The following is a 22,429-nucleotide window of genomic DNA, read 5'->3' as shown; positions in this document are numbered from 1 at the left end:
GATTTTAACAATTACAATTTTGATTGTATTTGCAAATGAAGGCCCATAAATATTATGTGTATAATAGAAATAATGGTGCAATTTTGAATGTTTTTTTGGAATATGTTAAATTTTAATGATTTAAAATTGAAATTTCTTCAATTTTATAAATTTGTAATTGAAAATTCTTCAATTGTGAACAGTAAAATTGATAGTTGTGATCTTTTTTAAAATTGTTATAACGTTTTACATATGTTTCTGCATTTAAAAAACGAACTTTCAGTTACTTTAATCAGTGATCGGAAATATAACAAGTTACTATTTTCACGAACTAACTTTTGCTGTAATTATTTTCTATTTTTAAAGAATTCCTTCAATACTGCATCTAATTTTAAAGAATTTATTGACAAATTAAAAAAAAAAATACTTGGGCCGTTGTAGAATGCCTGACAGAAGTGATAACTTCATATGATGTAAATTGCAGTGGTTTTTCTTTGAATTCTTTCAACATAAATATAGTCGAAATACACATAATAGTTACCTTAATCATACACAATATCGCAAATCAATTCACGCACGCGTACGAACCACGACCTTTAAAAAGAGCCCGTGCTAATATACACGGCTATATACAGGATGGACACGCTGGGGTTTTTCCAAAAAGTATGCAACCCTGCATACACGTCCATAAGAATAGCATTGGCGTGTAAAACGGGTCGCGTACTTTTTGTTAAACATGCAGTTATACTCTGCTAATATACCATCAGAGGCTCAGTGTGAGTGTGAGAGCGAAGGATGGAGAGAAAGAGAGTGGAAGAAGCGAAGGAGAGAGAGAGAGAGAGAGAGTCAGTGTGAGAAGTAAAGATGAGATAGAGAAGAGGAAGCGTTAGCCTCGAAGCGTCACCTTCGAGCGTCATCCAGGTTTGCGAGGTTACACCGTGCCACAAAAAGTTATCAACTCAAGAAATAATTTACAAATACAATTTAAATGTTATATATTTTAACTAACACAATAATAGCGGTCTCATATTTCTTGACATTTGGCATTTTCATTTCAAGTTCAGACATCAAAGATTATATTTTAACAGAGAAGTTCAGTTCATTTTTTAGAAAATATATCTGGGTACGCTATAGAAAATTCTGCAAATTCTACGAAAAGTTTTACTGTCCATATTTTTATTTGTAAATAAAATTTAGGTTTGAAAATTTGCAATCGATCGGGTCTAACTTGAAAAATTAAGAACATTTGAAAATATCATACTAAAAAGGAATGAGTGTTGACCAGTAATACTATCATTAGCAAATTTTACAAATTGATGGATACATTCTTAAAATATATAGCTTCTGAGGTCAGAACTAATGTTATTCAAGTGAAACAACCGGAATAACAAAATATCTCAATTTAAAATAAGCAGTGCTTCTAAAATTGAAACTTGCAAAGACTAATACATTTTTCTCCGGGCGTTATTTGAATATGAAAGATTTCCAAAAAATCAAAAATTTCTATTAAGCCTGAAGTTAGTCCTACTTTTGGCTTAAAACGAGAGTCCTTTTTCTTAAAGCCACTCGATTTAATTTCTTGGATATACATAGTTTAGTTTTAAAGTGCTGAAATGTGACATAGAAATGTAAAAATAATGTACTGGAATTTCAAATGCATTCGATTTCTAGAAATTTTATAATTCAATGCTGAAAAAATGTAGGCGTTCAAACACAAGCACATGCACACATGTTAAGTTTAAAATCGCTTAGAAAGTCAATTATAAAAATTTATTAAGTGAAATTCATATTGTCGAATTTAATATTCTTATTGCAGGGCGATGCACTTGCCACAATGCAAGAGTACTTCAAGGTTTCTGAAAGTATAGGCACGTCGGAAAATCTTGTTTGGCTTGATATTTTAATTGAACTATTTGTTTCATTCTTTGAAGAAATCAAGTTTGGAAAATGGTCTTAGTTGAATCCCGGAACGTTGGAAAATTCTTTTTTTTTTAATATTAGAAAAATAAAAATAAAGAAAGTCTTGAGAAAGAAAAGAGGGAGTAGAATTTCGAGGTCTTATTTTCATTCCCCTTACCTAATTAATTATTTTTTAATTCTAAGAAATTGTTGCTAAACAATCAAAATTAATTTGACATGATTTACTGTGTCTTCTTTTATATAGGGTAATTCTCCAAAATGTAAATATTGAGTTATTTTATTATTATATTTCGTCTTTGACTTTAATATATTTTTCCAAAGTTAAGAAAAGAGTAATATTAGTAACCTCCTTGTGGAAAATCACTCATACAACAATAACAATTGGTTTTTTCATTCATTTTATTTTCATTTAAAAGCTTTCAAATTTGGAAAGTCTAATATCTTGATATTTTTTTAACCTTCAAATACTTAATTTGAAATACCTTTTGAATCTTCTGTCATTTACGAATATCTCTGTATCCAGTAGATTTCTCTGCAAAAACCTTGATTGTATCCTTGAACGTTGGCTTTTTTAATCAAAAGAAACTGCATCATAATGGAAACGATGCCAAATACTTATTGATTAGAGTGTTAAGAAAACTTGGCATTGCGCATTGGATTGTGGTATCAAAAAAGCGAGGATCGATTGATTGCAAAAATTGTAACCCTATTTTTGACATGCTTATTAAATTAAATATAATTATTTTGTACAGGTTCTTTAATTTTTTGCATTTGAAAGTCTTGAACTCATTCAGAATTGAGTGATTTAAATATAATTTAGAGTTAAAATTGAAATTAGCAAATATTTCGAAAATGCCGATAACGTAAAATGGTCATGACACTTCATGACACTAAAGGTGTTGTATAATGGAAGCAACTCGACCTGTTTGTACCTACATCTATTATTTTGCTAAGAGCCTATTTTCTTGGCATTTCGTGAAATTGCAGTAATCGTGTTGAAGTGTTATAACGACTCGTTTCCTACTTGACGTTTCGGTGTTTTATCACAGATGCTATTTTGTCATGACATAATTGTCCGCTTTAACAGAAAAGGGGAGTATATCCTGGTTTTTTCTTCAGTTTTACTCGCAATAGACTTTCGTTTCTCGTATCAGTTTCTTAATACCTTTACCCAAATTCTTTAGGCATTTTTCTGTTACTTTTTAAATTTTAATTGTTATAAGACTGCTCGTGGAAGATCAGCCAATTAAAATATTGATCATCCCCTCTTAGCCTCGATTGCTTTCTAATTCACGATTCAACTATCGCAAGTCTCAGTTGAGAGATTCGAATTCCCTGCAGGGCAAACTGACTGATGGAATTTTTTTCAAATTTACTGGATTCCAATTTAAAAATCGCATTATAGATTTTATTATTGATTTTTTCATAACAGTTTAACTTCTTAACAAGGAAAAAAAAATTCTTTTCAAACTCGTTTTCATTTCACTTACATTGTTCTTTTTATTCGGCTCAGTTATTACATATACTAGTAATATGTATCCGCTCTACAGCTCACATGACAAATTGCTTTGCCAATTATTAATATACAAATATAAAAAATTACTTTGATTCTACTTTCAAATTGGCACGGTTTAATTTTTTCAGGTAATATAATTTTTTCACAGATTAATGTGAAAAAATTTACGCAAAATTGGAAAGACACCTCAAGAATATTCATTTTTTAAATTATTCTTTTATTCTTTTGAATAAATTCTTTGAATGATCTGAATTTCCTAAATTATTAGAACACCGTAAATTTGAAAGAATTCAAATGAATATCAAACATTCAGGGGAATTTAGAAGATTTGAAGGAATTAAGGGTATTTTGAGAGTTCAAAGAATTTCAGGAATTTAGAATATTCAAGGAATTCAGAATATTTAAGGATTTCAGAAAATGCAAAGAATTCGAGGAATTCAGAGTCTTTCGAAAAATCAAGAAATTCAGGATATCCATGGATTCAGAATGTTTCAGGATCGAAAAACAATGAAAGAAATTCAATATATTTAGATAATTTAATGAATTTTAAGAATTCAGAATATTTAAGACACTTATCGAATTAGGAATATTTGAGGCCATTAGAGAATTTAAGAGATTTCGGTGTATTTAAGGAATTCAAAGAGTCTAGAGAAATAAAAGATTTCAGAGAATTTTTTAAATCAGAGAGTTTAAGGAATTTAGAATTTTGGGAATTCAGAGCTTGCAAGGAATTTATAACATACAAGAAATTCAGGATATTAAATGATCTCAGGGAATTCAGATAATTTCAGGCATTTCAGAGAGTTTAGAAAATTCTGAATATTCTAGGATTTTAGGAAATTCAGAAAAATAAAAAATGTCAGAGAATTCAAGGAATTCAGGGAATTTCAATGAATTCAAAGAATTTAAGGAATTCAGAGAATTTTAGGGATTTTAGAGAGATAAGAGAATTCAAGGTATTTCAGCCGTAATCAATCACTTAATCACTTTTTATGGCCGTTATGTGCTAACATATTATTATTAGTTAATAATAGATCGCATTAAGTATTTTTAATTCTTAAATTTTATGAAAAATAATAATAAAAGAAAAGAATATTGAAGTTGTCTTGATATATATGAGTATATAAATACAGATAAATAATGTAAGATATGATTGGGTTAATTTTTGAAAAATTCCTTGCTTCCTTGTCTTTGATTTTTAAGTAATTCTTGTCTTCCTGTGCGCGAATTTTTCTCTCTTTTCTCCCTCTATCAACTTTTGAAATGTATTTTTGCACTGCCCATAATCAAGTTTTAGAACTGACCATTTTTTTTTAGAACTGCCCTTTTGGTCAGAGCTGCCCGTTAGATTATACCCTGTTTCAAGGATTTCAGGGAGTTTAGAGAAATCATGGATTTTGGAGAATTCAAGGAATTCCGAGATTTTTACCAATTCAGGGAATCTGCAAATTTTCACAGCTCTAGATATAAAACTTTTAATTTAAAAAAGTGAAATAAGAAGTTATAATTTTAACTTTTAAAAACGATGAATTTTAAGTTTTAAAGGTTGATGTTGCACCTTATGTTTAAGTATTCAAGTATAACATTTTTCAATTTTCTTTGCTCTAAATTTTGAATACATCCATTTTTAAGTTATAAAATTGATTAAGGTTCAGTCCGCATGTCGATGACTGACTTTGTCTTTATTCAATATTCCTTAAAACTTTTAATTTAAAATTGTTTAATTTCCAACAATGGTGTACGTTTCAATTTAAAATTAATTAATTAAATAATAATTAGTTTTAATTATTTTTTCAGCTGTAAAATATAATTATTTATAAACGATTAAATTTTGAACGTTTAAAAAAGTAACATTTTCATTGTTTCGATATTTCAATTCAAGATTGCTTAATTGAAAAAATTTTCACTTTGAAATAATTTAAAGTTGAAAGTTTCAAACTGAAAGCTTATCAATAACATTAAAACATTTCAAATTTTCATTATTGAAAGATTTAAATAGGGCAGTCATAAAACTTTGAAAGTATTCGAAATAATTTTGACATTTTTGTGCAAAAAACTAAGAAAGTTAAGGACTCTACTCACGCTTGAAATTCAAAATTGCAATTTTAGCAGATTTTCGAAATTTAATTATTTTTAATAAATGAAAAACTTATTAACTGTAAAAGAAAATTTAAGAAATATAGTATGTAAAACTTCAAATATATTTATGTCAAAAATATTAGTTTCCAATAATAATTTTTATTCTTTGTACAATTTCGAAAATTTAAAGTTAATCCCAAAGAATTTCATATACTATAAATTGAACATTATTTCGTTTTACACTCATGCATTTCTAGACCTTAAACAATAAAATGAAGCAATTTAAAGGATGCGAACAGAATGGTTTAGCTGCGAACACATTTAGATTATTATTAATTACATACAAAAATTTTTTTACTATATATACAAATTTGTAATTTGCGTCAACTGGAGTTCACCGAGTTGTCGAGAAAATTGATTTCTGTATTCGATATATGTTGTGAGGGATTCAGAGAAATAATTAGTCAACTTTGAAATAAGAATCGGCATTTTTTCACGGAACGGTGCCCTTTGCTATTCAAAAATGGAATTCCTTTATTTACAGCCCGATGGCCTCGATATGTTGCGTAAACGGTCCCATTTTCTGGGAGTGGTGCATCCGTACTACTAAGTTTGAATAGCAGTCGCCGATAATAAATAATTAGTCGCCGAATCGTTAGCCGGGTCACGCCACAATTGATCCACTCTCGAGCTAATTGGAGCATTCGAGCTAATCTCATTAATATATTATAATCAATTTATATTAGTCGATTCCTAAAATTCGTGCCAGCAAGTAATTGCATTCGAGGTTGCTCAATTGTAGCAATTAACTTTTCCCTTCCTAAATATACCGAGCAAATAGAAAGTTAAGTATCAAGAATTAGAATTCTGTTCTTCTCTCTAAATGTGAACTAGTTAAAAGAGGGCCAATAATTTACTTTAGTGGAATTTTCGATTAGTTACATTAGTGGTACTTTACTACATCTTTGAGGAATTTTCATCTTTTCTCTACAAATTCTGTAGTAAACAGTTACAAAAGACTACAATCAAGAATACTTGTAGCGGGGAAAGCTAAATAGTACAATCTTCAATCCCCTTAATTTCACAGGAGAAGGAAAAAACGCTATATGGACATGTGAAAATCTAACGGAAATGGCGATTGACTTAACATCGTTTAATTTTCCCTGTCATTACAAATTAAAATAGTATATATAAAATTGTAATTTCAGCAAACTAGAGAGCCCATCAATATGTCAATTGATGCGTTCTGTTTATACAATAAGCAACTTTTGAAATTACGGTGGTGTTATATTCCAAATTAAAACCCAAGTTTTCTTCATAGAACCAATGCGACTTTTTTAAAGAATTTTCCAAGTATTATTTACACCATTAAGCCATTTCCCTGTCGGAGGAGGCATGACTCACTCGGTGAGGAAGGGAGTAATGCGAGGAAGGGATATAAAATTTTCATATTGATCCTGAATTCTCGTGTTATTTATTTAAATAACATTTTCGCCCCGCAACACTGCTCTAGCAATCATCCCAAGTGAAGATCCACACAAAGTCGTCATGTGAAGTTCCCCACTTGGGTCCATTAGTATCCAAGGCCTTTTGTTTCACGCGTCATTCACTCTACTGACCCTCTTTTTATTAACTATTTGCCGCCATACTTTTCTGTCCTGGCATACTTCTCTAGCTTCTTTTAGATCCATGCATTTTTTGATGCAGGCTCTCGTGTTCCTGTGGCTTATTATGTCTCTTCTAACTAGGGTCTCATTCACACATTCTAACCATTCTTTCCGCGGTCTGCCTCTGGACACGCTGCCATTTACTTTACCATGATGCACTTGTTTTGTTAGGCATTCATTTGGCATTCTCTCAACTTGCACGAAACATCTAACCGATTTCTTTACCATGTGTCTATTAGCGTCTCTTCTGCATCACATTCTTTGAGAATTATCTCGTGAATCACTTTGTCTATCAGAGTTTTCCCGCATATTATGCGCAAGAATCTCATGTCAATTGCGTTACTTTTACTCTTATATTTTTCATGATAGGTACCTGTCTTGCTACCGTATAGTACAGTCAGCACAAATATAGAATTATATATTGTCACTTTAGCTTTATTTGATATATTTTTAATTCTGATAAGGGGCCCTGCTCTACCAATAACCTTTTTACCTTCGTTTATGCGTCTATCTAACTCCTCATCTATCTTCCCGTCCCTAGAAAATAAGCTACCAAGTATACGAACTTATCAACTTGTTCAATTCCCTCCTCATTTAATACAATGTTTCATAGTATTTTATCACTAGCTATTGCTTAATCAAGAATGGTAATCGAAAGTCCGTCAATAGATTAATCCACGCGTCTTGAACACGCGAAAAATTTCATCGAATGCAGTCCTATTATACATATATACAATAAAATTTTTTTTTTTATGAACAAGAAAAGTAATTTCATTACCAAATTTAAAAACGTTAGGGGTAGGTTATGGTAGGCGAACAAATATCTCAAATACATTAATGTTATATTCCCAATATTAAAAAATGCTCCGCATGTCAATAACATAAACAATATATTTTCTAAATTTCTAAATTGGTGTTACATGCTAGATGCAAACAAATAGGATACATACAGTACTGTGGGTTTCCATAATGTAAACAAAGTTTTTATCATATAAACAGAATACACCAATTTTTTTAATATAAAAAAAGTTTTCTTCGTATGAAGAAGGATATTTTGTTTGGAAATTTTTAAACGCAAAAAAGAACTATATATAACTCATTTACTTTTTGAGATCTGGACACACGCAAACGCACACGCGCGTGACCCCGGGCATTTAAAATAATTGTATTTTCGAACTCCTGGGGTCGAATTATATCGAATATTATATCGAAATTATATCGAAATATGTCAAAAAATTATATTTGAAAATTTAGGTAATTACAAATATCCCTCTGTGAGAAAGAAAAATTTATTTAGTTTGAATTCTTCGAAATTTTAAATTATTTGAATACTATTAAATAGTGAATTTCGAGGTAAAAATTTCAAAACCCTAATTTTTTCATTGAAATAGTTGTAAAAAAGCGAGAGAGTATGATTTTTGAATGCAATCCAATTTCTTCAAAGAGTGGGTTTAACGCCATTAAGCTTTCCCTGCTTCAATCCGTCTTTAGGGCGATAATCAAAATGATTTTAGAATGTGAACACGCTAAGTAGTCTAAGTTTTAACTTTTCATTCAGAAAATTTTTCACACAAAAAAATTCAAAGTGTGATATGATTTAGAGGTCTCATAGTATAGTTTTTTCTTTTTTTTATTGTTTGTATGTTCTCAATATTTAAGAAAAGTGTATGTCATAGATTTATACACATACAAAATTATCCCCTTTTATATTAGCGTCATTTAAAATAAATTGATATTTTTCACATGTAGCTGCACGGAGAGAAATTTCAAGATATTAATTCATGAAAGCGTTTGATTTTTGAGTTACAATTTTTACGTGCCTTAAAGTCTCGGACTCTATGATCTTAAAGCATAGAATTCGAGACCTGAGAGTAAAGGAGCGTGACCTAATTCTTGAAACTTCGAAACCTATGCTTTAAAAGCAAGGGTTCTGAGACCGTTGTTCTCGCGCCAAAGCGTGAAAAATGAATTTAATGATGAAAAATCTATGGCAAATAATACGTCTTGTTCTTACTGCATTTTAAATGTTAAAAAACTGAAATTTAAAATTGTTCAAGTCTGAAAATATAAATTATTCAAAACAAAACGATTAAATAAAAATTATTTTCGAAAGTAAAAATGTAGTTTTCTAATTCAATATTAAAAATAGCACTAAATAGTGGCATTGCAATTTCAAAATTAAGTTCACTTGAATTTGAAAAAAAAACATCTTAGTTGATTCTTTTCTCTATAGAATTATTTAGTCATCATAAAGACAAGATTTGATTTTCTAACTTTAAAATCTTTCATATCTAAAACAGTTTAAAGTTATTTTTTCTCACATAAAGTGAACTAATTATCCTTAAATTGAATCTCTTCTAAAATAAGTGTCATTATCTTGAAATTCTGCTGAAAAAGAACAGGTTATTGATTAGCAGTATTTTAAGCTATGCATGCACTTATGTAACGAGGTTGATGGATTGGTCAGAACCTTTGATTTTCTTCACCGTGTAAAACCGTTAAAGGGAAAGTAGATCGTCACCTTCGCCTCTTCTAGGAAGGTATTAACCCCTCTAAGGTCAGAACCATTTACTCGAAGCATATGACCAAAATTAGCTTTTTTCTCTTACTTCTACCAAGCTCTATTTTTTTAGACTTAACTGCATCTTTACAACTTCCTAGATCGATGTTATGAAACTCGAATAATAAAACAGAAGTATTGCCTGCGCGCGTTGAAACTGAATCATTTTTGAGTTGGGCTCGGTCGCGAGAATATCTATCCAGTATCCAGTTGAGGATACGTTGATTATTATAGTAATGCTTTGTAACAATGCAGCACGAGCATCTGAACAGTAGCGCTTCGCTTCTTCTACGAAGCGTGAGGGCACATCATCGTAAGTTATCTCATGTTAACCTTTTCATATGATTCATAATTTAAACTACAAATATGAATTATTATAATAATTATGTTTCAACGATATTATTAAATAGATAATTTCATGGATATTACTCATTTAAATCAGACGGGAAGGAATTTTATAAATTTTACGACAGTGCAAAGGATTGAGCATGAATTAATTAAGGGATTTAATATTATTTTAAAGGCTTCAAGTACCTTTCAGTGATAAAAGCCAAATTTATGGAATTTCAAAGAATTTCCGAAACTTCATAAAGATGTTGAAAGATTTCATAGGATTTAAAAGGTTTTAAGATATTTTTAATGATTTCTAGACGCGATAGAGAACGTTAAAGATTTCAAAGGATTTGTATGGAACGAATTTAAGTGTTTTTAACGGATTTAAATCAAAAGTAAAATATTCTAAACATTTAACAGTATTTATATAAAGTGCAAAGAATTAAGTTATTTCGTAGTATTTCAAAGATTTGAAGATAATTTCAAATATTTCAGTTCATGAACGGTTTAAAAGAATTTCCTTGAGCTTCAAAGATTCGAAAGGATTTAATAGGATTCATAAGATTTTATGATAATAAACAAGATTCGAAGGGATTTCAGAGAATTTCCAAGATTTACAAATATTTCAAAGGATTTCTTAGCGATTTTATAAGATTTGCCAGGATTTCAGTAATTTTAAGAGATTTTAAAGACTCTCATTAAGGTATTTTAATACATTTCATAGGATCTCAAAGGATGCCATAGGACTTCAAATATTTCAAGTGATATCAAGGAATATCGTCAGATTTCATATAATGTTTCCTTGAGAATCCATCTTTTCTTTTGATAATCAACTATATTCAAATCTTGATTTAGTGTTTCTGGAAATAGTGTTTCCGAGAATTGACAACGCGTATCGTGAATGTGTGAGACTCCTGAGGGTAATGTGCGGTGCTCACTCAGGAGCCACAAAACAGAGAGAAAGCAGGAAACAGGCAAAATAGTTCCGAGACTCTGGATTTAATGTCACCGTTAGCCCCAAAATTGACATTAAATGCAGGTTTGATCAAGTTTGAAAGTGTCATCTTTATGTTTGAGGATGGAATGTGTTGGTTAAGTATTCGTCTTTTTTGGTTGAATTAAATAGGTTGAAAATTGGTGTGTTTTTTGTTAAAAGTTTTTCTTAAACTGCAAATTTGAGGATTTAAGTTTTGATTTAAAAAATATCCTTTTCAGATGAAAATTAAACCATTTATTTTAAAATTCATCTTTCTTGATTGAATTTTTATTTAAATATTCGGCCCTAAAAATTCTTTTTGTTTTCGTGTAATTCAGAGGATTCAGAGAATTGTATTTGATTAAATTGTTATTTTTTGTGTAAAAAACTTGATCTGTTAGTTGGCCATGCATCTTTGTGAGTTGAAATCATGGACATAGGAAACACGGGACTAGACATGCCATCGTAACTTGGTCGAGCGGGGTTGAATCCACGTGAGGGGGGAGAATTCCATGAGTGGGGAGAGTCGCCATCTTGCGATGTGCCATTTGATTATGCGCACGAGCATTTTTGCCGAAAAACTGTACATGAAAATATAAACATGTGGGCGCTGCCATGTTTGTCGCGGGACATCAATAGGTGGCGGACCTCCCCCCGCATTGCATCACCCCCGCAATGGCATGCCTAGTTCCTTGTTTCCTATGTCCATGGTTGAAATTTAAACAAATTTTATAAAGTCAAAGTTTTTGGTAAAAAATTAGGCTGTTTATTAAAAATTCGTCCATGTGGATTGAAAATTCATCTTCCGTGGTAAGAAAGTCATCTTTCTTGTCTGACAATCACCCTTTTTGTTAAATATGCAACTTTCTTCAAAATAATTTGTTTATTTGGCTTGAAAATGTAACCACTTTATTAAAAGTTTAACTATTTTGTTGAAAGTTCTTGTTTTTCCGTCTAAAAGTTCAAATGTTTGTCTGTTAATGCAACTGTTTGGTTAAAAATTAATTATGTTGTTAAAAATTCGTATTTTTAGTTTGAAAATTAATCTCTTGGTAGAAAATATATTTTTGTCCAACATGCAACTAATTGGTTAAAAATGTAACAAAAAAATATTTGGTCTTGAAATCTTAGGAATTTATAGTGTTTCATATTGAATTCAATATGGTTCCTAAACATTAATTTTATTTAAAAGAATCTACTCAATTATTATTCCTCCATTTCTGTGACAAATTACACCATTATTTCTTCTACTTTGAGAGAATTTTGGGCTACTTTACTTTTCGGAGAGGGAAGAGACAAAATTACGGTTGTCAACGTGTGGGGGGTGGGGTCAAAATAGCCAAAAATTGGTAACGAAGTTAATGGACAGCCCCTAAGAGGAAATGAGAATTATTTTTGGAAGAGAATTTATAGGTGCCTTTAATTTAATCAATTGTCAAAGAAACTATTTTAAATGAGATTGAAAAGGTGAATCGTCTCTGTTTAATCATTCATTCGATCGGCACGTGAGGATTTTTTGTTATCATGGAAGGCGATTAGTGATTGATGTCTAATTGATGTTTTATTTTAATTTCAGGAACCAAATCAAGTTAATTTAATGTGCTTAAGAAGTTACTAAATAATTATTGTATTAATTAGTTTCATTATGAGGGATTGAATGCAGATAAATTTAAAATAAAGAAAATATATTTAGTGTGTTTTATTTATTTAAAAAAAGACTTAATTCATTGTACGAATTGACTTATTATAATCTGTTATTTAATTTTTTACAGGTGTTAATTGCACTCCGCCGGCAATTGAAGACTTTCCACATGACCTCTTCGACGAAAAACAAAGGCAAAGCGGAGCCGTCATTGTTCATATCATCGTATCTCTTTACCTCTTTATAGCATTAGCAGTAGTATGTGATAAGTTTTTCGTACCTGCCGTAGAAAAAATATGCCATGGTAAGAAGTTTCATTTTTAATATTTGTTTCGAAAATTTGCCCTTTTTGTTTATTCTCCCGTCCGCACAACATGGAATTCTTCTAACTTTTAATTGAACGTCTTGATATTTGCAATTTAAAATTTTTGTAACACTTTAGAACTAAGAAATATTATATTGGAACCTGATTCACATAAGAATATTCAATGTAGAGTAACTTCCCAAATTCTTCAAGAAATAATTCTTGATGTTTTCTTATAATTGTCAGAGAATGCCTCTGGAATTTGCAGACATTTTTACTGAATCATTCCACGAAAATGCTGTGGCATTATGTGCATTCCATCTGAATTGTGCAGACATTCCCGAGGAATTCTATGAAAATTCTTAACAAAAAATTTGGCTTGAGCCAAATAAATCGTTTTGTTTCACAAACTTTTTTATAGTAATCACAACCAAATCTTTGGTCATCGCAAACACATTTTTGCAAAACGAACAAAAACTGTTTTTAAACTCTTAAGACTTCATTATAATATATATTTCATTTAATTTAAAAAATTGTATTCTTTGTAGCACTTTCGATGTCGAAAGACGTGGCCGGTGCTACGTTTATGGCGGCAGCTACATCAGCACCGGAATTATTCGTCAACGCAATCGGAACCTTCATCACAGAAGGAGACATTGGCGTCGGCACGATAGTAGGGTCTGCAGTATTCAACATCTTAGCAGTTCCGGCTTGTTGCGGGATTGGTGCTGGGATGGTTAGTACAAAAAATACCCCACAAAAGTATTCCTCTACACTGAGAAAAATGGATAGTGCCCACAATCGCGATGGACATTCGCATATTGTGCATCGAGTGGGAGAAGATGGCGATTTCGGACGAGTAACTTTTCCCACTAATGGTAAAAGTACTCACTTCGAGCACTGTGGCGTTATCAGTTGAGAAATCGACAACTTCGTGGTCTCTCGACGATCTCCTCAGCCGCATTTCAATCGCTGATGTTGTACAAGGTATTATGTTAACCTTGTGTGAGACGGTTATTCGACTCGTGTGATTGTCTTGCTCGCTGCGCTCGCGCGGCAAACTTCACTCTCGTCTGGAATCGCCTATATCTCCCTCAGGATGCACAATATACTATTACTATTTACTATGGCGAGCCATACAGATATTAAGCTGCTAACAATTTAGTTGTTAAGTTTTATAATACAGCATTTTAAATATTTAAACATGAATTGCACGGCCTAATACTTATAGATACTTAAAATACCAATATTTTAACCGTTAAAATTTATTTTTCTCAATGTGCCTTACTAAAATGTAAATTACTATTTTAATGTATGATTTAATTACAGAGACATTAAAAGTAATCTGATTAGGTTATTTTTATGACAAAATTGCTTGACCCGTTCCTAAGGTAGTACTTGGATTATTTTTTTCAAATACTCGGAAGGTGCTGATCAGGCGCTGGTTTGCGGATTTCTCGGTATAGCTCCTGTAAAGGAATTGGTTGACCTTTTTTGCGGTTAGGACTTTTTTTTGGTAAAATTCCTAGATATGTGCTGGCTGAACTATTTTTCTGGTAGAATACCTAGATATGTGCTTGGTTTTTTGGAGTTTTTGTTTAATTTCTATATAACTGTTAGATAGATGTTTGCTGTGCTATTTTTGAGTAAAATCCTATAAGGATGCTATTCAGATGCTCTTTGTTTTTTTTTAAACATTTAGAGGAAGGTGGGGCGAGACGGTGCCCAAAATCTTTGACGCTAATTAAGTTGTAATCTGTAAGAACTTGCAGAAACAAATATTAATTAAAATTTTCTTTAATTTATCATTTTTAAGTTGCATATATGTTTTTGTAAATGGAGCGAACTAATTTTCCAGAAATTAAGTATCAAGTACTGTAGGTTAGGTGGGGCGCTATGGAACACGCCGCGGGTAAAACAGAACACATGGTGGGGCGGTATGGACCAATTAGAATATCAATTTTATTTTGTGAATAATTTTTGAAAATTAAAAAAAAGTAAGCAACAAATCAAAATTTATGCTATGCAACATCAACTGGAAGAGATATAATATTAAAATACTTATTTTAGACAGAACATAACCTACTACCAGTCTTCCTCTTATAATTTCGCATTTCAATAACTTAAATCATGTACTTTATCACTTTTTATTTCTTGAGAATATCTCGCAACTATCGCGATCGGCTACAATGACAGTGATTGCGACAGGTTAAGTTGGCGAGCGTTCCGGTGTTCCATTCCGCCCCATTCAGCTTGTTATTAAATTTAATGCCAAGAACAGAAAATTTAAACATCATTTTTTGAAATTCAAGTAAGAGAAAATGGGATAAGAACATTATTAGTACTTTATTTTCTCTCGAAAATCACACCATTCCTGAGTTCTGAAGTACTAAAAATTTGCACTTACTTTCTAATACAATTTACATGAAATGTCAATTCTTTTTGCACTTACATCTAGTCATTAGACTTATTTTCATTTAATAAATTAATATCAAACTTGAAGTGTGAATATTTTTCCAGATATGCTAGCGTTCTATTTTACCCGCCTGTTCCGTCACGCCCCTACTTCGCCTACAGAAGAATGTTTGTTGGTCAATTTTTTTTATATTTCTAGATGGGTTATGATCAGGTGCTGCTTGAGTTATTTACTTTTTTTCAAATAAAATTTCATGATTGTGTTGTTTATTTCCTATGTAGGTGCTCGTTTGCCTATTATTGGATAAAATCGTAGATAGATGATATTCGGGCGCACTTTTGGTTTAGATTGGCCATTCTTTTGGTAAAATTCCTAGACATGTACCTCATGTCCTATTTTTGGACCAAATCCAAGACGCGTGCTATTCGGGCTACTTTTTATCAAAAATCCTAGACTCATTCTTTTCAGGTGCTGATTTTATTTTTGGTAAAATTGCTAGACAGGCGTTTTTTGTACTATTTTGTTTAATAAAATATCTCGACAAGTGCTGATCGGGCTCTTGTTAACTTATTTCTCAATCAAAATTTTTTGAAGGATTCTAGTCAGGTGCTGTTTGGTTTATTCACTTTCCTTTAAATAGAATTCCTTGACACGTTCCTTTCAGATTTCGGTTAAGGGACTTTTTGGTTTAATTCCTATATAGACGTTGTTTGACCTATTTTCTTTTGGTAAAGTTCGATCTTTAGTTTATTTTTTTTTGGGAAATTCTTATAAAAGTTACATCGATGGATATTCTTTGTTAAATTCTAAGACAGTTTTTTGTCAGGTGCTGACTGGGCTTTTCGGTAAAATTCCTATATAGGTGCTTCATGGCCGATTTTGATTAAAAACTTAGACGGGTGCTATTTGAATGCTCCTTGGGTTCGTTTTTTTGTTAAGATTTCCAAAAAGGTACTTTTCGGGCTATTTTTGGTCAAAATTTCTAGACGGGTTCTGGTCGGGTTCTGTTTAGGCTTGTTTTGCAAAATTCATAGACGCATTCTGATCAGGCGCCAGTTTTTATGTGTTTGTTGATAACATTCCTAGACAGATGCTTCTCAGGTGCTCGGCTTTTTTAAATAAAATTACTTGTCATATGCTATTTGGACCCTTTTTGGGGTAAAATTCATAGATTCCCTGACAGGTGCTAGTTGGGTGCTCGTCAACATTTCAAGGCAGGTTATGATCGGTCTCTGGCCAGGCTACTTTTGCTCTAAATATTCAGTCCCGGTTCTAGAAGGGTTTTAGTCGGGGATGGTCCTACTTATAAAGTATAGCATATTTATGTTCTTTTTAGAAACGTCTATCGATTCATTGGTATCACTGTTAAAAATAGCATTAAATTTAAAATGCCAATGTATATTAAAATTAATATCCCAAGCATATGAATTCGTCATCAACAAGCGTGTATATTAAAATTCATTTATATTAACGATAATCACTCAGACAATTTCATTTTAGAAAAAATGAAAATAAGTTTAGCAGTGTATTTTTAGATTCTTAAAAATAAAACATGGCAAATTCTTCTAGTTGTCAAAAAATAAAATTGGATTTCAAATCGAAATGTGCAATTACACAAATAACTAACAGATCTACCCTATAATCAACTGTATCCACATTAAATTTCTATCATTCAGGGCAAATTTTTCAAAAAGTTCCACCCGTATACGTTGCACTTTAATCATAAAAAGCAATTCAATTGACGAATTCTAGATTATTACTTTAATTACAAATAATGGACAAGATTTATAGAAATGAAAACACTATGTTTTCAACCGCCATTGCTATTATTACCTGTATATTAAATTTTATATAAAATTTATATTAAGTTTAAACGAAGGTTTATGCAAATGACTTTATATACATTTGTATTAAATTTAATACAGATTTTTTTAACAGTGATCATATTTTTTCTTATGCAGGTGGTACCGCTTGATTGGTGGCCCGTCAGCAGAGACTGTCTAGCATACGGTGTAACCGTCGCTATTTTAATCTGCATCATACATGATGAGCGAATTGAATGGTATGAAGCATTGACCTTGGTACTGCTTTACATCGTATACATCGCTGTAATGTACTGGGACAAATCTTTCCAGAAGTGTGCCAGATTTGGCGCAAAGAAATGCGAATTGTCTACTGAAGACTCTTCTGTGCGAACAGGTAACTGTATTATATATAACAAAATTATGAACGAAAATAGTATTATCCATCCAAAAACATCTGCAATGTAAAAACTTGTTCAAGTACAATTTTATTTGAACAATTAAATGAAGTTGTGAAATAAAAGTAGGCCAAGTAAAATAATAAAAGAATACACAGTAAACCCCATGAATAAATTTTACCTTTCAAAAAGATAAAAATGTTACATCACGTTTATCCAAAGAAAGATAAAATTTATCTGAAAAAAGATAGTTTATCTGACGTAAATATTTTTTTGACATAGGTTATATGTCAGACGGCTGCGTCTATTTTCACAGAAAAAATGTCCTTCACAAATTTAAAAATCCACGCGGTATTCAATTTTAAATATTTTCACTTTATTTCACTAATTTTAAACCCAAAAATCACTCACCTACACTTACTGAATACACAGTCTGCACTTTGGTTAGTTTATACCAAATAGTGTTTGTTTACAATTTTTGAAGTCTACATCAGGGTCGATAGAAAACTAAAGATTTGTTCAACAAAATTAAGGGTAACTAACCAAAGTGCAGACTGTGTATTCAGTAAGTGTAGGTGGGTGATTTTTGGGTTTGAAATTAGTGAAATAAAGTGAGAATATTAAAAATTGAATACCGCGAGGAGTTTTAAATTTATGAAGGATATTTTTTCTGTGAAAATGGACGCACCCGTCTGACATATAACCTATGACAAAAAATATTTACGTCAGATAAACTTTATCTTTTTTCAGATAAATTTTATCTTTCTTTAGATAAACGTGATGCAACGTTTTTATCTTTTTGAAAGATAAAATTTATTCCTGGGGCTTACTGTGTAATTACATTAGTTGGTTACGAGTATCGGAAAATACATTTTGAAAATTTTATGGTGGAATTTTTATTTAAGAAGATAATTTTCCAAATTATCTTCTAAGATGTATAATTCACAACATTGTTTAAATTTATTTTTCAATACTTTTTGTTACTTGATGTTGGTAATAATTTTGTCATCTTACTTGAACAACTTCAGTTATACAAATAAAGCGGTACTTGGTCAAGTTTTTGCATCACAGATGTTTTTGGTAGAATTTCACAAATTTTTTGACATAATATAAAAAAAGTATTACAGATATATCCAGATAATTTATAATTTTACAGTTTACACACATCAAATATATTTTTTTAATCAAAACATAGCAACCTTTACAACAGCTCTTATCTGTTGGCAAATGCGTTACCTAAATGTCTTTCACGTTTTGAAAATAAACAAAGAATTTAAATATCAGACGGTCTATCTTATTCTAGAATTTTTTAGTGAAAAAATTATTATAAAAATTTCAAAATTATATATGAATTTCAACATAGGCTTTTTATCAATAAATATTGTATTATATAAATTTTTAATGTGTTATTAATAATCAAGATTTGCGATTGCATTAATAAAGACTGTTAGCTAATAAAGTAAATTTTATATGATGAACTATAGATGACACTATAGATTTCTATAAAATAGGGTTAGAGAATAGTAATACCACGAACCTTCTCTTAAAAATGTACGTTGCCTAGATTAGCGAATTTGGCTGTAGCCGTGCGCAAAGGAGAAAACCAAACACTTTTTATATAAAAACATTTATATTCTTTAAACAAATTAAGTTATTATAAACTCTTGAAACATATTAGTAGAAAGAAGATTGCGCATGTCCAGTTAAAGTTTGATTCCAGTCGTTACCACAGAATTTGCTATAGGTGTGAACAAAAATGAAAGAGAAATTTTTCTGTTTAATAAAATCTTTGAAATTTGCTAATTTATGAAGGTATTGCAAAGTATTAAAAGTAAAGCTAGAACATGCTATTGTTCATCTCTAATTGAAATTTTGTGTCAATCAGTTTTACAGGTTTGTCTGTAGCCACTGACAAAGGTGAAAAATTTGAATTTTCTATAGTTTTTCAGGGTGAGAATTACACAATTTTGACTTTATCATCCTCAATTCTTCACAAAATTGATGTAGTTTTGAATTTTAGGACTCTCAGCCAAATTTCATTAAGATCGGTTAAAAATTAGATTTGCCTTATTTTTTCCGTGCTTCATGGCGATTTGGTATCACAATTCTTGATGGAATAACTTTATAAGAGTCTGTTAATTTCACACATATGTAAATTAGTTTGACACATATAAGGAATGTTTTTTGATACTTTACACAGCATTTCTAAAAAATTGTAAAATCACCATTTTCATCTCAAAACTTGATGAGTGGCATGGATCAAAGGGTGATAGTTCTAATCAAAATTGATTCCAACGGCTTCTTGAACTGATACGAAGATCAATGTATCGTACGTGATCTATTTAATCGGTGCCAATGATCATTAAATGAAGTGTATGGATGGGATCACGTACCACACAAGCACCGATACTAATCAACATAAATAAATTCTGGCATCTGCACTACAAAATGAAATATTATTAATCGACTACTATAAATATTGCTAAACGAATGTCTAATTATTTAGCTTATATCTTCAGAACAATGAATTGCTTTTCTCTCAAAGTTCAAGATTATTTGTACAATTTTGGCTCAATCAACGAACAGATCTGTAATCAGCATCGCTGTTATCTTAAATAGCAATTTCTAGTTTTCTATAGTAGGTGTAGATCATTCTAATAATAAATTGAACCATAATTTAGTTCATGGTCGATGGCATGAATGTTTTTGCAAACACTAATCAAGAGATGAAGACTTGTTTATCCATTTTTATTTTCATTCACAGTTGACGCCGGAGATATTCACTTATCAAGATCTGATAAAATGCAATCGTCCACCGATCGTGTAGAGCAAATTGCAACAATAGACGTGCCTCTGCAAAATGGTGGCACCAAGACGCAAGAAGAAAACCACGAGGCTGGTAAGAATTGGAAAACATACGACATTCCTACTCCTAGTTTTAAACTTTATTGCCCAATAAAACTAAATTTTTTGTAATTAATTAAAAAATGGTATACATTAATAATTATATTCCAGAATACGAATATAAATTGCTGGTTTGGCCAGCTCGAGGTGGTTGGATTCGAAAGACTGCATGGATACTTACCTGGCCGATTCACTTGGTATTCATGTGTACTATACCGAATTGTGAGAAACCACGTTTTAAAAATTGGTTTCCAGTTACGTTTCTCATGTGTATTATCTGGATCGGTTCGCTAAGCTATATCGTCGCGTGGATGATAACGATTATAGGTAAATGATAATTAATTTTAAATCAGTAATTTTATGATTAATTAAACAAATATTGCAATATACTTATCAGGACTAATGGATTTTTTGTTGTTTTTTAGGAGATACGCTCAAAATCCCGGATTCCGTAATGGGCATCACATTCCTGGCTGCAGGAACTAGTGTACCAGAAGCAGTTTCAAGTGTGATTGTTGCAAAACAAGGTACGAAGCAAAAGTCTAATTTATTCTTATTTAAATATAAATTTGTAATACAATAATGGTAACTTATTGACATTCCGTTCAATTCCGGGGTAACGGAGCAATTTATTTATTTGCATTGTTTTGAATTGTCTTCTATGTCTCGTGAAAAGTATATTGAGTTCTTTTTATGTGACCTAGTGTTATTCTCAACGAAACTAATAAAACTCTTTCTCTTATATTATTACAGGTCACGGTTCCATGGGCATCAGTAATTCGATCGGTTCGAACACTTTTGACATTCTCCTCTGTTTGGGATTGCCATGGTTGATCAAATCATCTTTTTCACCAACCCAGCCTGGAAAACACTACATCAGTATAAATTCTGGGGGCCTTGAGTACAGCGCAATTTCCTTATTATCGACGCTATTGCTGTTGTACATTGCCTTCGCTTCGAATAAATTTCAACTCGATCAAAAAGTAGGCCGGGCCTGTTTGTGCATGTACGCGGTCTTCCTGATCCTGGCCTCTCTGATAGAGCTTAACGTATTCTTTAGGGTGAATCTTCCCACTTGTCAGAGGACGGTCAAGTGATGCGTCATCCGGCCGGCTATGCCGTTCCCAGTAATCGTCCCGGCGATCATCAGTTGTCTCACATTTTACCGGAAACTCAGTAACATCATTCATCGAATTCCTTCGTGTATAGATGATGCCTCACGTCGATCGGGCTTTCGAAAAAACACAGAGCAGGGTTGTGGAATTTTTCATTTTTACCAACGAACATATTCAGAAAATCCAGGCATAAATAAATTATCAATTAAAATTGCATCCTTAAAAATCAGAGCTAGCAACAAAGTAACTGTCATTATCAATATTGAAATAGTATATTGTGTATCGAGGGCTATTAGTTGGCAATTCTCACGAGTGAGTCAAATCACCCGAATAGGGATTTTCAACTCTTCGATTACAAAACACACGATATTTTTTGTTCAGCTTCTTGATAAGTGCCGCACTTCATTACTGTGATGCGAAGGCAAAGTTGTACTTTTCCATGCGTTACGTCACCGGGCAGAAAAGTTCTACATTGTTCCCTCTTGGCGCTGATTATAGAGGTTGCAGAAAAAGAAATTTTGTATTCAAAAAAAAAAAGTTTGCATTTATGTTTTATCTTCTTTTAATTGCAACATTTTTTAGTTTCATCTTGCTGTATTTCTTGTGCTTGGAATTTTGGGAGTTGATTTGACGATGCTGCTGCAAGCTATCCATAATATACTGTACCTCTCATTTTCGTGTAAAGTAGACAATATTTTACTTTTAAGTTATAACAAAGGTCCTCATCCTTATCCATTTGTAGCTTGTGCTGCTCTTCACCTAATTAAGAAGAAATAATTAAGCGTCAATCGCTCGCGTCGGCTGCAAACTGGCGATGG

At 31.5% G+C, this 22,429-nt stretch overlaps 1 protein-coding gene across 2 annotated transcripts in view; it reads left to right on the top strand.

Moving 5' to 3' along the window:
- The window catches only part of LOC117169547 (sodium/potassium/calcium exchanger 4), a 33,298-nt gene extending 11,221 nt beyond the window's left edge, over positions 1 to 22,077 (top strand). The window contains exons 1-8 of one of the 2 annotated variants that reach the window (XM_033355966.1): positions 9,923 to 10,034; positions 12,803 to 12,976; positions 13,525 to 13,712; positions 17,354 to 17,591; positions 20,357 to 20,491; positions 20,608 to 20,823; positions 20,922 to 21,023; positions 21,250 to 22,077. In XM_033355966.1, the coding sequence (XP_033211857.1) occupies positions 9,971 to 10,034; positions 12,803 to 12,976; positions 13,525 to 13,712; positions 17,354 to 17,591; positions 20,357 to 20,491; positions 20,608 to 20,823; positions 20,922 to 21,023; positions 21,250 to 21,593 (1,461 nt within the window). In that variant the 5' untranslated portion in view covers positions 9,923 to 9,970 and the 3' untranslated portion in view covers positions 21,594 to 22,077. Of the gene's footprint in view, positions 1 to 9,922; positions 10,035 to 12,802; positions 12,977 to 13,524; positions 13,713 to 17,353; positions 17,592 to 20,356; positions 20,492 to 20,607; positions 20,824 to 20,921; positions 21,024 to 21,249 lie in introns of those variants that run through there. The other variant, XM_033355967.1, reaches the window with a different exon arrangement.
- Positions 22,078 to 22,429: the final 352 nt, after the last annotated feature.

This window comes from Belonocnema kinseyi, chromosome 3 (assembly GCF_010883055.1).
Source record: "Belonocnema kinseyi isolate 2016_QV_RU_SX_M_011 chromosome 3, B_treatae_v1, whole genome shotgun sequence".
In the NCBI taxonomy this organism is placed as follows: domain Eukaryota; kingdom Metazoa; phylum Arthropoda; class Insecta; order Hymenoptera; family Cynipidae; genus Belonocnema; species Belonocnema kinseyi.
Note: the sequence above shows the minus strand (reverse complement) of the source record. Positions and strands in the feature narration are given on the sequence as shown.